This window comes from Polypterus senegalus, chromosome 4 (assembly GCF_016835505.1).
Source record: "Polypterus senegalus isolate Bchr_013 chromosome 4, ASM1683550v1, whole genome shotgun sequence".
Classification (NCBI taxonomy): Eukaryota; Metazoa; Chordata; class Cladistia; order Polypteriformes; family Polypteridae; genus Polypterus; species Polypterus senegalus.
This window is the reverse complement of record NC_053157.1, coordinates 81232983-81249105: the sequence shown is the minus strand read 5'-3', so window position 1 is coordinate 81249105 and position 16123 is coordinate 81232983. Positions and strand designations below refer to the sequence as shown.

Sequence of the window (16123 nt, the reverse complement as noted above, 5' to 3'; positions counted from 1 at the left end):
AAAACCTGACCAACCAGTACCCCAATACATTGTAAGGGTACACAGAACCAACAAATTAAAAAGAATAAAATGATATGCTCAATTCAAAACCAGAATCTTGAGAAATTTGTCCTCATGATTCATGGATTGTCTTTGAAGCCTTGATTTGTGGATAACAAAACTTGCATCCCCCATACAAAGATGAAGTTAATTTGCTAATACATATATTTGTTTAAAAAACAGCCACTAAGAAGCATAGGAAAGTATCCTACTAGCCACCAACATTTCTATGCAAGAAGACTTAATATGTTACAACATTAAAATCACATAATTTCTATTTAAAGGCAACAGAAAAAATTTATTGTACTTCTCTATTTTAAAAAAATGTTTCAGCATACTGAAGAAAATTAAAATAGCACATGCTCATCCTGATGAAAGATAATGGTGAAACACGAAAAGCCCAAAACAGAGATCATCTTGAATTGGAAGCACCAAAAGTTAAGGCATCTTTCAAATTAGTCGTAGTGAAGAAAGAATACCTGAGATTCGTTAGGAAATTTGGAAATTGGAAAGTGAAAATTGGAAATAAGAGAGGCATGCTGCATATTTATAGGTGTGAAAAAAATAAGACTTACAGAACTTCAAAGGCAATGGTTAATGTACCTTTGAGTGCTCTCCTTGATCCTGGCTATTAATCCTAAAAGGCCATATTCCTCTGCCATTCATAGCAGAAGTTTCTGTTTTTTCTTTAGGTGTTGTAGTAACATCTAAGTCAGAATAATGTTCTTGTGGAGCTGAATTCCCTAGATTGTCCTCAATTCTGGGTCGAAATCTCAAAATTAAAGATCCCTCCTTTGTAACAATTTTGTAAAATTTTAAAGAAAAAAAAAAACAAGATCAATAATACTTGACTGCAAACAAATGAACATCACAGCTTATAATGAACTAAATAAAAATTGCTTCAAAATATTTTTTCTAACACTGAATACTAAATTGAAAAATGTGATTTTCAAACCTTTATTAATAGAATTAATTTAACCACAATTACCATGAAACAGATGATCTAGAATTATTGACCCCTACCTTTGAATATATTCTAAGACAATTACAAATGTAAAATTTTTGACATGTCTAATTGGGTTGTCAAAAGTAAATATTTCAACATTTTAAAATTAGTTCAGTACTCATTCTTCATGGTATCGATTCTACAACCTGCATTATGAATGCACTTCCAATTCTCCATGGCTAGAATCGCTGTCCCATTTCCAGCCACTCACATGTGTTAATATTAGGGTGACCAAATGTCCTGATTTCACATGCATTCTGGTTAGCCTGACCAGAAATCATCTTTTTTTTTTTTGGTGTAATTTCCCGTTTTAATTATTGCATTGCATGTCCCAGAATTTAACAAAAACATACTGTTTTTAAACAGACAGAAGGTGAAGGGAGACAGAAATGTGTGTAATTTTATTAAGACACAAATTTTTACAAAACGTACAATTTAATTTGCGTATGGAACACTTGCTGGATCAATGAGTTGCCTTTTTTGTAAAAAAATTACAAAAAAGGCAAGTTAAAGATATCGTATTTTATTTTCACAAAAATGCAATTTGCACTGTTTAAATTGATGCAAAGACTTTACATATGTTAGTAGTCAGTTTGTGTATTACTTTTTTTTTTTTAAATAATTGTTTATAAAAGACCACATCAATGTTTTTAGCTTGATTTTTTATTTAATGTTTGTTTAAAAATATGTATATTGCTTACAAAACCTTGCTTATTTAATTAACATTTAAGGATTACGTAACATTGTGCTACCTCTGTAAAAGCATTTGTTTTCATCAATGTTAAAAAAACTTTAATCTTACCTTTTACAAAAGATTGCATTTCTTGATGTATTTGCATTTGACTGAAATTATTATTATTTGTTTCCATCAATGTAAAGATTTTAATGCAAACAGAATTGCAAATTAAATACATTTTTACTGCGTTATATAATATACTTACTGGATATCAAACGGTTTTGAATTTTAAGACTTTTGTTAGTGTCGTAGTTAAGTTTAAAATTTTTGTATCATGACACACCTAATGACTAATACTGCATCTTACACAAAAATATACTAAAAATATACACACAAATTTGACAAGTGGGAATATTTAAAAATAGTATAAGGATCATTAATATATTAATAATGCATGAAAACACTTTTATTGAAACAGCTGCATTAAAATTCTCTGCTCACACATTTCCTGTGGATATGCAAAATAATTAGCAACATTTTCAGACCAATTAATCCAATCTTGAGTTGTGGGTAGGCTGGAGCCTATTCCAACAACATTATTTGCAAGACAGGTATTAACGTAATTATCTTTGTGGTCTCATCCCCAGAGTATTTGGAAGAAAATCTAAGTAGACAACATATGGAGATGGAATGCAAACCTATTATAGTGGATCTACTTATAATCATTATCCACTGTGGCGTTCAAGAATAAAAATGACATTTCCAGAAGGCTGAAGTTAAATATAGGATGAAGCTCCAGTAGTCCTAATACTATTTATATTTAAAAAAAAAATAGATTTTTATTAAAAAAATGTATATGTTTAACTCTAGTTCTAAATCTAAAAATAAAATGCAGTTATCTTTAATGTGTATTGGAATTACAAGATGACCGGGACAACACATGTCCACCTTTTATGTTACCAAAAAAAAAAAAAACTTGTCACCAAGACATCTGAAAACTATACAGCCAAAAGTTTCATTAAAAGAAAACACCTTAAAATATTCACGACCTCCAGCATCCACCCATTGTTAGGAAGTTGCAGTTTTCCTGTATTGCATGACTGTAGGCCCTTGAAGACCTTGAACGGCTAGTAAATATAGACAATATAAAAATTGAATAAATTCATAAAAAGGAAAGCATCAAAGATGATTTGAGCCGGAAAATGCTGAACTGAAACAGCGCACTTTTTCAAAACCCAGAAGTCATCATGACAGCAAAAGAATCATATTGTATAACAGTAAGTAACAACTACAAACAAGGAGCAGAACTGTATTAATATCCAGAAGGGGTTACTATAAAAAAGTACAATGAACCATCTAAGGCATTAAAAACTATAATACAAAAGACAACCTTAAATTTCTGCCATTAGTCAAGTGTTTTGAGCCAGTTAGCAGCACACTGTCCAACCCCTGTATAGAAAACTATATGAAGTATGGCAGTTTGCTGCACTGAAAATTTCCAGATATTTTCTATTTTCTCATACTATGTATGTGTTGTGTGTATATATACACTACATAAATGTACATAGTATAGTGACCAGCAGAGAAATCTCTTTGCCTGGTCTGCCAGGAGAGACCATAGAACAAAATGCTGTTGACAAGGAAACTTTTACAGAAGCACGCTTCAAAAAGCAGTACATGTTGGATTAGATTAGTGTTGTCCTAGAGACTGTATGAAGCCTTTAAAACAAGGTTTCCCAAAGTGGTCGATATCGAACCCCTGGGGTCTTTCTAGGGGTCGACAGTTTCAATAAAAAATGTGGAGGGTCGACGACAACAAAAATAGACCCCCTTACTACTGCTATTTGTTTGTTACTTCAAAATATCTATGATTCCAATAGGTACCTAATTAAGAAGTAAAATAATTCAAAAAAACACTTTTTTGATAAAAACACATTACATATCAAACTTGCGAACGAAAAGGTAAAATGTGTCATTAAAAGAGTCAACATGTAAGAATGCATGAAAATACATGCAGCACAAACATGTCAGTGCATTGTCTTATCAAACGTATCAAAGTAAGTGCGGACATGAAAAACAATTGCATGTACGCGCTTGCTCGCGGTGGGACGAGACGACAGATATTCGATATTAGCAGCATCTATCAGTCTTGTACGGTCATGCTTTCATGAAACACTATAAATCTGTTTGTTTGATGTGACATGTACTTATTTGTGATTTGAACTTTGAATATATTTATTGAGGAGCAGTACCACGAAAAAGAAAATCAGGACGACACAGTTTATTTATTCGAGTTTGAACAAAATTCTTCTGTTTCAAGTAAGTACATACTTTGTTGTTTTCTTTTGTTTTTTTTTTTAATCACTGGGGCCCTCGAAATTGTTTGTTAATAAAAGTTTTTATTTCTTCAGATAATAATATGACTGAACCAAAAAAGAAATGCAGACAGTACAGCTTGGACTATTTATACTTATTTTGAATTTACATATTTACTTTATAAATATCAAAAATGTAAAAAAAAAAAAAAAACTCTGCTCGTATTTTTTTGCTTTACTTTTTGTTAGTGCAGGTTTCGATATTATTGCACAAGATAATGCCATATTCCATAGTCCTTTTATCTTTTTCAATCATTAATTACAAGTGATTAAAATGAAAAGTTTTGATATCTAGTGAAATATTTAATATCTAGTACTGTAAAAATTTATTAATGAGTAAGTAAAAGTAAATGACTAGGGGGTCGACGGTTTTAAATGTTTTTGGTAAAGGGGTCTGCGGCCGAAAAAAGTTTGGGAACTCTTGCTTTAAAAGAAAGCAGAGTAGTACCATTACCAGGTAACTCTACAGTTGGCTTTTCTCAGGTTTCTGTTTTCAAGGACAGCGTGGATGGTGCTGGAGACCCGTTTTTAGATTCCGAAGTCTACCTTGGACAAAGAGGGGATGGTACAGAATCAGAATTTTACTACATGCTGGGTGTTAAGCTCATCCTTTTACAGTGATGCCACTGTGCTTAATGTATGACAAAGGTTTTCTCTCTCTTTTCTAAACAGTGGGAAGAGTTTTAAAAGATGGAAGTGTGTGACTGCAAGCAAAATCTTAAAGCAACACAAATTACTTACATATTCATATTCAAAATGTACATTTTTCATCTGCTATTCCAGACAAATTATGTTGCACTGTCTGTTTTTCTGTGCATGAACTATTGAAAAATAGATAATAATAATAATACATTTTATTTATATAGTGCCTTTCCCATGCTCAAGGGAATGATACACTGCTGAACTGAAAAAATGGAAATACATAAAAACTAAAAACAAGATGTAATACCTTCAGTGTTAGGCCCAACACTTCTTATCAATATTATTTTCAGTCTGTTTAATTTTATTAGTTACTTTAATGAGTTCTTTGTATTGCATTTACAGTACTCTCTTATCATGCTTAAATGCAACAGTTTATATGAAGTACAAAAAAAAAAATTTGGACGTGTCTGTTAGGCTTTGCACCTTAGAAACCAAGTTACCTGAACAATTCTACAATATTTCAGTAATTATTTACCATGCTGATACTGATCTTTCTGATTATAAAATAGGTCATTAAAATAGCAATTGTCAAGAAGAACTCATAATTAATTGCATAATTATTTGAGGGTTCCTCTAGAGTGCCTCTTTCTCTTGCCCGATTTAGCTCAAAAACTAATCGGCACATCATCATTTCATAACAGGCTGTTTGGAGTTTGGTATTTTGGTATTTTTCTGCCCAGCTACATTAGGTCTAGACCGCCTTCAAGAAATTATGGCACATCGACAAATACACACCCATCATTGAGATATCAATGGTTGTTTTATCACGGGACCCTAAACCATTGAGATCTGTCATAAACCTGAGATAGATATTTTTGACGACTATAAAGCTTTCGCTCCTCCCCCATTGATAATAGGTTATGGCAGGGGAGGATGCAAAGCAATACAGTGTGAAATGCAATTACACATGCCACAAAAACAATAACTTACAAAACATAATCAAATTTAGCATTTAATGTTTACTTACCTATTAAGAGAATTGCTACTTTGAGACTTGTTTGTGTGTCCATAACAATCTTATAAAAAACATATTTAAATTTTTTTAAAAGATCTATTTATTTCCTTCTGCATTTTTGTAACCGAATTCAATGTTAAAGCACATAAAATATCAAAACTGGAGACCTGCTTTGTTGATGTTAACGTCTTTATACTTTAACAAGTTTTATCGACAGATGCCAAATAATAGGAAGTACCACTCTAAACAGTATTCGCATTCACTCTTAGCTGGGATTATTGGACATTCCTCAGGTGTACTTTCAGTTGCCTGAACCTCAGTGCAACTACCGTCAGGCAGAATACTGTGTATTCTGGCTCATATAGGTAAGGTTAACCAGCAGTTTCACAGTAAAGACACATTACTGGTATAAATTATAATTTCTTGTGTATGTAAGAAATAAAAAAAAATACCCAATATTTACACAAAGCACAAGAAACAATATCCAAGTCAAGTTTGTAAGTTTAGTTTTCAGGATGGCTACCCACTTCTAATCATGTCCTGGGGGTGAAATGGAATCATGCAGTATAATGAAGGACAACACGTGTACTGTACTTCTATTAACAGTAAGATTTTAATGTCAAGTTCTACCAAAGTAAAAAGCAAAATAAGGTAATGCTCTCCGATTGGAAATATAAACTTCTCAAAAAACTTAAAGGAACACTTTTTAATCGGAGAATAGCATCAAGTCAATGAAACTTCTGGGATATTGATCTGGTCATTTAAGTAGTGGGGGGGGGGTGTTGTTAATCAGTTTCAGCTGCTTTGGTGTTAATGAAATTAACAACAGGTACACTAGAGGGGCAACAATGAGACAATCCCAAAAACAGGAATGGTTTAACAGGTGGAGGACACTGACATTTTTCCCTCCTCATCTTTTCAGTTTCACTAGTTCTGTATCTGGTTATAGTCAGTATCACTACTGGTAGCATGAGGCGATACCTGGACCCTACAGAGGCTGCAAAGGTAGTCCATCTTCTCCAGGATGGCACATCATTCATGCCACTGCCAGAAGATTTGCTGTGTTTCCCAGAACAGTCTCAAGAGCATGGAGGAGATTCCAGGAGACAGGCAGTTATTCTAGGAGAGCTAGTAGAAGGTCCTTAACCCATCAGCAGGACCAGTATCTGCTCCTTTGGGCAAGGAAGAACAGGATGAGCACTGCCAGAGCCCGACAAAATGAGCAGCAGGCCACTGGTGTGACCAAACAATCAGAAACAGATTTTATAAGGGTGGCCCGAGGGCCTGATGTCCTCCAGAGGGCCCTGTGCTTACTGCCCAGCACAGTTGCCATACAATGCCAGAATTGGCAGGTCCACCACTGTTGTCCTGTGCTTTTCACAGATGACAGCAGGTTCACCCTGAGAACATGTGACAGACGTGAAAAGGTCTGGAGAACCCAAGGAGAATGTTATGCTGCCTGTAGCATTGTTCAGCATGACTGGTTTGGTGGGGAGGCATACCCATAGAGGAACGCACAGACCTTTACAGGCTAGACAACGGCACCTTGATTGCCATTAGGTATTGGGAAGAAATCCATGGACCCATTGTCAGACCCTATGCTGGTGCAATGGGTCCTGGATTCCACCTGGTGCAATGCCTGTCCCTCATGTGGGGAGAGTATGCAGGCAGTTCCTGGAGTATGAAGGAATCGATACCATTGACTGGCCCCCACGCTCACCTGACCAATATCCAATAGAACACCTCTGGGACTACCGAGTACGATTTTGAGTTGCTGCAATGAAATTTTGGCAAAATGGACTAGCATGCCACATAATTTTTCCACTTTGATTTTCAGGGTGTCTTCGAATTCAGCTCTCCATAGGTTGATAATTTTCATTTCAATCCAATGATGTGGCATCTTTTCATTCCTAACACATTACCCAGTCCATATCAGTATAGATATCCAGCATGATGTTTTTTTTTCCCCATTGAGATCTGATGTGTTTTCAAAGTGTTCTTTTAATTGTTTTGAGCAGTATATATAGTTTATACATAGCTTAACTTCAAAATACCTAATCATACTTTAATAAACACCTGGAAATAATAAATATAGAAAAATATAAATTGCACAAAGACTGTATTAAGAAATATTAAAACAATTCAAATATACTCAAAACAACATCAATTTATCAAACAAAAAAATTGTTTGCATTTTTACCTTTTTAAGACGTAGTCAAAGCAAGTCTTTTCAATCTTTATTTACCCATTCATCCTAAAACTTTCTAACATACTTTTCCAGCTCAGTGTTGTGCATGAAATTTCAGGGCAATTGGTTGTAAACACGATTAAACATACTTTACACAGCTTACCGTGGCAACTGAAGCTTCTGACTGAACCTCTATATTTAGAGAGGTGCTCTCTGCTACAGATCCAGATCCTACAAAAGAATCAATGGTGCGCACCTCATCTTCATTCTCTCTGGCCTGTAAACACACAATTACATAAGTATTAAAAACAGAGAAAAGATGTACAGTCATTTTTGTTTAAAAAAAGAGGAAAATAAACAGGAAAAAGCATTTCACTTTTTTTATTTCTTTCAACTAAATATTTATGTAAAGACATATAAAAACTCATTAGAATTTGTATAAATGTGAAATCTGATTACAAGATACTTCCAGCATTGAAGTTTAATTCTTACGGCTATAACTATGCTAGGATAGAACTTTAAAGGCTCAGAGAATATTTTGGAAAGGAAGAAAATAAATATTTCAGATTTTAACCCCTCCCGCCCCCCCAGAACTGATTCTCTTGATATAGGAAGGGGTCAGAAAGGTAAAAACTGAGATCCAAGATGTAACTATTGGTTAATGAAAAGCTTATCAAACAAAATAAAGTATTTCACTCATATTTTGAGCAATAAAAATCAGAAAACTCTTTAACCAGTGCCTAGTTTTTTAACCCAAGAATTAGAAGGAAACTAAATTTTGTATTGCATTTTGTTTACATTGTCATTGTGTGTGGTTATTTGCAGGTGTATACTTGTTACTTATACAGTGGGTACGGAAAGTATTCAGACCCCCTTCAATTTCTGACTCTTTGCAATATTGCAGCTATTTGCTAAAATCATTTAAATTAATTTTTTTCCTCATTAATGTACACACAACACCCCATATTGACAGACAAAAAAAAGAATTTTTGAAATTGTTGCAGATTTACTAAAAAAGAAAAACTGAAATATCACATGGTCCTAAGTATTCAGACCCTTTGCTGTGACACTCATATATTTAACTCAGGTGCTTTCCATTTCTTCTGATCATCCTTGAGATCACCTTCATTTGAGTCCAGCTATGTTTGATTATACTGATTGGACTTGATTAGGAAAGCCACACACCTGTCTATAGAAGATGTTTGGGACAACCAGAACCCTTCCTAGAGCTGGCCATCTGGCCAAGCTGAACTACTGGGGGAGAAGAGCCTTGGTGAGAGAGGTAAAGATGAACCCAAAGATCACTTTGGCTGAGCTCTAGAGATGCAGTCAGGAGATGGGAGAAAGTTGTAGAAAGTCAACCATCACTGCAGCCCTCCACCAGTCAGGGTTTTATGGCAGAGTGGCCTGTCGGAAGCCTCTCCTCAGTGCAAGACACATGAAAGCCCGCATGGAGTTTGCTAAAAGACACCTGAATGACTCTGAGATGGTGAGAAATAAGATTCTCTGGTCTTATGAGACCAAAATCGAACGTTTTGGCCTTAATTCTAAGCGGTATGTGTGAAGACAACCAGGCACTGCTTATCACTTGTCCAATGCCGTCCCCACAGTGAAGCATAGCGGTGGCAGCATCATGCTGTAGGGGTGTTTTTCATCTGCAGGTACAGGACGACTGGTTGCAATCGAGGGAAAGATAAATGCGGCCAAGTACAGGGATATCCTGGACAAAAACCTTCTCCAGAGTGCTAAGGACCTCAGACTGGGCTGAAGGTTTACCTTCCAACAAGACAATAACCATAAGCACACAGCTAAAATAACGAAGGAGTGGCTTCACAACAACTCTGTGACTGTTCTTGAATGGCCCAGCCAGAGCACTGACTTAAATCCAATTGAGCATCTCTGTAAAGACCTATAAATGGCTGTCCACCAACGTTTACCATCCAACCTGACAGAACTAGAAAGGATCTGCAAGGAGGAATGGCAGAGGATCCCTAAACCCAGGTGTGGAAAACTTGTTGCATCTTTCCCAAGAAGACTCATGGCTGTATTAGCTCAAAAGGGTGCTTCTACTAAATACTGAGCAAAGGGTCTGAATACTTAGGACCATGTGATATTTCAGTTTTCTTTTTAATAAATCTGCAACAATTTCAAAAATTCTTTTTTTTTGTCTGTCAATATGGGGTGCTGTGTGTACATTAATGAGGGAAAAAATGTATTTAAATGATTTTAGCAAACGGCTGCAATATAACAAAGAGTGAAAAATTGAAGGGGGTCTGAACACTTTCCTTACCCACTGTATACATGGTAGATTCACCTGTTATGTGAAGGATATACTACAAAGCATCAGATACTGTGGAAGCAAGGATAAAGTGAGAGGTCCTTACACAAACCCTCACATTAACTCTAAAATAACAGCTAACATGGTTTAAATTATATTATATTATATATATATATATATATACACACACAGCTGTGCATACTATTTCCATTTTTAAATGAAAAGATAATCCAGTAGCTTGGATATTTTCCTTTATCCTTCACCTCACTTGTGCTTTTCAATCACCTTTGCACAGAGTTGCTTTGATTTTTTGCAGTATTTAAATGAAAACATACTTTGTTGCACAGCAGATAAATGTAATGATTTATAAGGTAAACGAGCAGTATAAAATGAAAGCCATCATATTTTCATTGTCTACATCTCTTCCTTCATTGCAAACATTTATGTATTGACACTGAAACAAAAATGTATGGATATCAATCAGGCATTAACAGTATGACCATAAATGGCAACAGTAAAACCTGGGGTGTGTGCATTTTAAAAAAAAAAAAAGAAATTTATAAAATTTTAAAAAATGGAGCACAAAAATATACAGATGATAAATTTTAATCTTTTGCAAAGACAAAACATTGACCTTAGAAGAACATTACGTTTGATGTTTAAGGCAGTTAGTTCACTTACAACAATGTCACAAATAGTTTGCTCCATATCCATATAAAATTTAGGTTGAATTAATGTAGTTATCTCCTCAGTAATCTTTGGGTATACTGTGAGCTTACAGGGCTTGTTAAGCAGTAGACAAAGTGTCAAAATGGCCATTGCTTACATAAATTTTAAAAGGAATGTAAATAGATAGTACCATCCTGAAAATTTCACTACTAGAATGTACAACTTCCCAAAATATGCCAACATATTTGTTCACACTGTCTCACTTATACAATCCCAGGAAACAATGCAGTTTGTATGAAACTGGTTTTATCACGGCAATAAGGTCTCCACAGAGCGATACTCCCCCAAAATCTAACTATAAACCTCCTACTGTTACACCTTTACCACATCGAATTAATCTTGTGAAATATTCTTGTTAACCACTTACTGAATAACCTGGATAACAAAATGGTAAAATGGTGTATAGAAACCTACAGTATTAGTGACGTGGATGCAGCATAATGAAAGAAGACTGCTACTTAAGAAAAATCAGCACATAAATAAAGCACAAGAAAAGCAAGATTCTTCTGCTGCAATGCCACCAATTCATTTTTGGGAGATAAGTGTATATAGTTTCAGCCAAAGGGAATTATATCCCTTTCTAAAATGCTATTTATGAACATTTGCTCTAATCAACCTTAAGTTTTCCAAGAATGCATTCATTTTAGCAAATACAAATTTATGAAGGTCTATTGCCCCATTTTAAAACCAACATATCTGCATTAACACTATACAAGCCTTTACACTGTTGCAACACAATTCATAAATACTTATTGCTGCATTACCATAGTGCAAAAAACAAGTCCTCATTTTAGTACAAATCTAGTCAAGCCAGAGGGCATTTAGTACAAATCTAATCAGGCCAGAGGGCATAAAGAATATTTACTTGCTCACCAACATCTTTTGTAGCAGTTTCAGGTAGGCCTTCTCTTGCTCTTTAAGATCATCGATGAGATGGGAAAGTCGCTCCACATTAGCTGAAATTTCATTTTTTTCCACAAGGTCATCACGCATTGAGCTGGCTTTTGCAATATATTCCCGGATCTGGATAAGACGGCTAACAATCTAAATGCAAAAATATTTTAATTATTAATTTGTTGAGAGATATGAACTATTTCTGCACTAACTTTTGAATGAGTTCACTTTGGTTTGATAGTAAATGCCCTTAATTATTTAATTACAATTTCAGTAATACAATTAATACAAATACCTTAGAGTAAGCGGTTTTCTACTTAGAAATGTAATGGAACACACCTGATTGGTCAATAGAAAGAAGGACAAAAGGGAGAAATTGGAACTATTATAAAGCACATTGCTCTTAGAAACATTAGGAACTCAACCTGCCTTCCAGGTACAGTAAGAGAAGGATTAAGACCTTGAGGAAACAAAGAAAGCTTTCCAAAACTGGTCAAACTCAACTGTAATATTTTGTCATAGCTGAAAATAAATATATTCATTAATGATAGCTTGGTGAAACAGAAAATACTTCCCTGGGCAACAATCCAAGTAATTACACTATAGAGGATTTTAATTAAAAAAGGATATTTCAAAACAAAATTGAGTTAAACTAAGTACATCTTTTTGTGATTTTAGATTTGAGGTTTGCAAGAGTTGTGCAAAAAAAGTTTAGGACAGTACTTAAGAACATAACTTCACACAGCAAACTGAAGCCTCTCAGAATTGTGGCATCTTGCTATTCTTTGTCTGTCCATCTGAGCTTCTCTGCGCTCTCACAGACATCAACCTATATAAACTAAATTGTAAGCAACGTAGTACAACACTGACAGAGAAAGAAATCAACATTCAAACACAAATTAAAATTTTCTTTATGAAATTTCTGAAACAAAAATAAGTAAAAAAATAATGATCATGCATTTCAGAGTTATTTGAACCTACTTTACTCTCTAGTCTAGATTAAACTCCACGAACTACTTACACCAAATGTAAATCTAATATAGTTTATGATGAATTTAGATTAAAAAAAAAGTTTGTACCTGTTTAAGATTTAAAAAAGGAATTATGAAATTTCTACATGTAGAAACTTTCATCTTTGAGTCATATGAATTTATAGTTTGTATTTTTTTTTTTTTAACTTTTACAAAAAGTATAGCAATTGCACTGAAAAGCTTCAAGTACCATTTAAAATCTCTGCAACTCAAGTATTACCAAAGCTCACAGGCAGCCCACAACCAGTCCTCAAAATTACATCTGTCCACATATGAAAACAAAAGCCTTAAAAACTTAAATACACTAATGACCAAAAGTTTCAGAACTCCACAGTTTTTATTCAAATTTAATAAGGTAAAATGCAAAGAATGACTAAAAATGGTGAAAAGGTAAGCAGTAAACTACCACAGGTTTACATTTAAAGTTTAGGTTAGCAAAAGATGAAGAAGAAAAAAAACAAAAAAAACTTCAGAATATTAAAAATGGGTCATCTTAAGGGATCACCTATTAGGTTAAAATCTACAGATGATCTGCAGTAATTAAAGTAAATTAAGACTTACAAGTTGAACCAAACAATTTGCACAGATGTCTGACTGCTGTTGATTACTTAAAAACCCTCGGTCTGTCTTAAAGCAGAGCTGGAACAGTGTTACTACACACTCTGAAGCATTTCTTAGACAATATTACACTACGGAAAGATATACATTCCAGTGATAATTGCAAGAAAATGGCAATTAAATGAAATAAGACAGAACTCTACTACCATTAAAAGTGTAGGCCTTTTATTTACAGAAATTACAAAAAAATCAAAGTGTCAGTGAGAATGGTGTCCTACACAATCCAAAGGCAATTGGTAACTGGAAGAAACTCTGATAGTAAGAGATCTGGAAGACTCAAAGTCACAACCCAATCAGAAGACAAAATGCTTGAGAGTCACCAGCTTATGTGACCGGCACCTCATGGCACAACAGCTTCAAGCACAGCTTAACGGGGTTTGTCAGCAAGCCTCAGTTTCTGCTGTGATGAGGAGACTTTGTGCTGCAGATTTGACAGAGTAAGTGGCAGTAAGAAAGCCATTCCTTAAAGGACAAAACAGTGTCTTGAAATACTGACTATGGACTACTGCACACTAAAAAAGATGTACGTACAGATTAATCAAAATTTGAAATGTTCAGTTCATCACGGAGGGCATTTATACGCCGTCGAGTTGGTGAAACGATGGCTACTCAGTGTGTGTCACAACTGTCAAACATGAAGGGGAAAGTGTGATATAGACTGGGGTTCTTTTGATGACAGTTGATGACTGGCAAAATATCAGCAAAAGGTGGCTACTTTGATGAATCAAAAATCTGAATACAATTTTGTATGCTTAATGATTCCTTGACTTATGTTTTTATTTGCCATTGTTTATTTGTACTATTCCTTGATTTCATAAAACATTAAGACATTAAACTGTGTGCATTTACATAAAAACTGAAAAAACTGAGGTATTCTAAAACCTTTGGCCGGTAGCGTATCACTCAAATATGTGACATAGAAGCTTAGTTAAATTTTACTTGGTATACTAATATTCATTACTTGGTTTAAAAAAGGAAAAAAAAAAAAAGTATTACAAATTTAATGTTTGTTGAATCGTTATTAGGCATGTCATTTCAGCAACCACTAGCCCTGTTAACTCCGCTTCTCTAAGATTACATGGTTCCATTAAAACTTCAAAGTTCCTATGATTGGAGAGATATGCTTTGTGTGTCCAAACATTCACATATGTCTGGCCAATTCTTCATCCAAGAATTACAGTAAATAAATTTCCTTTCGGAGCATTCTGTTGTTGGATCTACAGAATGTGATGTTGGCATCCTGTCAAGGGTTAGGTTCTGCAATTTGCTTAGTGCATTCCGATAGGCACCAGATTCCAGCCAGAAACTGGATGACTGTAGTTATATTCTTAACAACCTTTCTACTTATAAAAGTAGAAAGCACTGTATATGATATATAAAAGTCCTTAAATAAAATCGGTATTACCTCTTATTAAACTTAAATTATTCTCCTTTTTGAAAATGCTAAAATAGTATTTGTCTATAGCATTCCCTTTTTTTGCTTTTGTTTTTTTTTTTGTTTTGTATTACAATGCCTTACCATTACCACTTTAACTTCCTTTGCTTTCAGTACCTTACTTAAACCTACTCTTTTGCACCTTTTATATTATCTGTTTAATATTACTACACTTTGATTTAACATCCAACATCTCTCATAAGATACAAGTCAAATATTAGTGAAATGTGTCTTAGGGCTCATTTATACTTCACGCTCAGAGCGTGTACGCGCCCGCATCATGGCTGCCACACGTTCCCAGCGTTTATTTCACACATACTCTGAGCAGGTCGCGAGTTGCAGTACCAGCAAAAAGTCGGGGGGCGCAGTGTGCTAAAAGTCGGAACGTGACGTCAGAGTCTCTGTTTAATATGTACATGTGACAGAAAGCCTCTATGCAGATCCTACCGGGATTGATGTGTGTGCTTCACTGTTTGTTGAATGGGTCGATGTGGTGAAGCAAAATGCCAACATACAGATGCATTCGTGGTGCTTTTATATTCAAGCATCGCATATTCCTGATCGTAATGACACGATACATTTTAAAAGTCTCACATACATCTTTTGTGCCGTCTTTTTTTTCTGCAACTTCGCAACTGCAACATAATGTATAGCATTGTATTTGAGCCACGGAGAAAAAAATAAAGGACACGGTGAAAACGTGTATTTTGTGATTAAAGTGGAAATTTCGGCTTTAATCTCGAAATGTCTACTTTAACCTCGTAGTTTACTTTATCATTAAAGCAGACCATCATAAACGTCATCCCAGTTTTTAATTGCTACAAGCTTTTTGGACCAGACAGCAGTGGCAAGCAGCAATAGATTACCACACAGAACAAATTAAATGTATGATATTCCAACTCTCTGCACATTTAGAATCCTTAAATTTATACTTTATATCACTTTCATGATGAAATGCATTAAAGTGTGTATGTTACATTTTACATATAATTTCATTTAAATAATGAATACTGTTAATAATTACACACATGGGGGAATAATTACACACATGAGGGTGACACGGTGGCGGAGCGGTAGCACTGCTGTCTCGCAGGGAGTTATGTCGCTGGTATTTCCTGCTTGTATTCCACACTGTGCTCCGGTTTTCTTCCAAAGATATGCAGATTTGGGGATTTGGTGCCACTAAAATGATGCTAG

General features: G+C 34.7%; 1 protein-coding gene across 4 annotated transcripts in view; it reads right to left on the bottom strand.

Moving 5' to 3' along the window:
• Positions 1 to 16123, bottom strand: part of pcm1 (pericentriolar material 1) — a 203021-nt gene that overhangs the window by 127172 nt on the left and 59726 nt on the right. For all 4 annotated transcript variants that reach the window (XM_039750949.1, XM_039750951.1, XM_039750950.1 and 1 more), the window contains exons 5-6: positions 11822 to 11992; positions 8105 to 8218 (exon numbers count right to left, since the gene is read on the bottom strand). In XM_039750949.1, coding sequence (XP_039606883.1) covers positions 8105 to 8218; positions 11822 to 11992 — 285 coding nt within the window. The remainder of the gene's footprint in view (positions 1 to 8104; positions 8219 to 11821; positions 11993 to 16123) is intronic.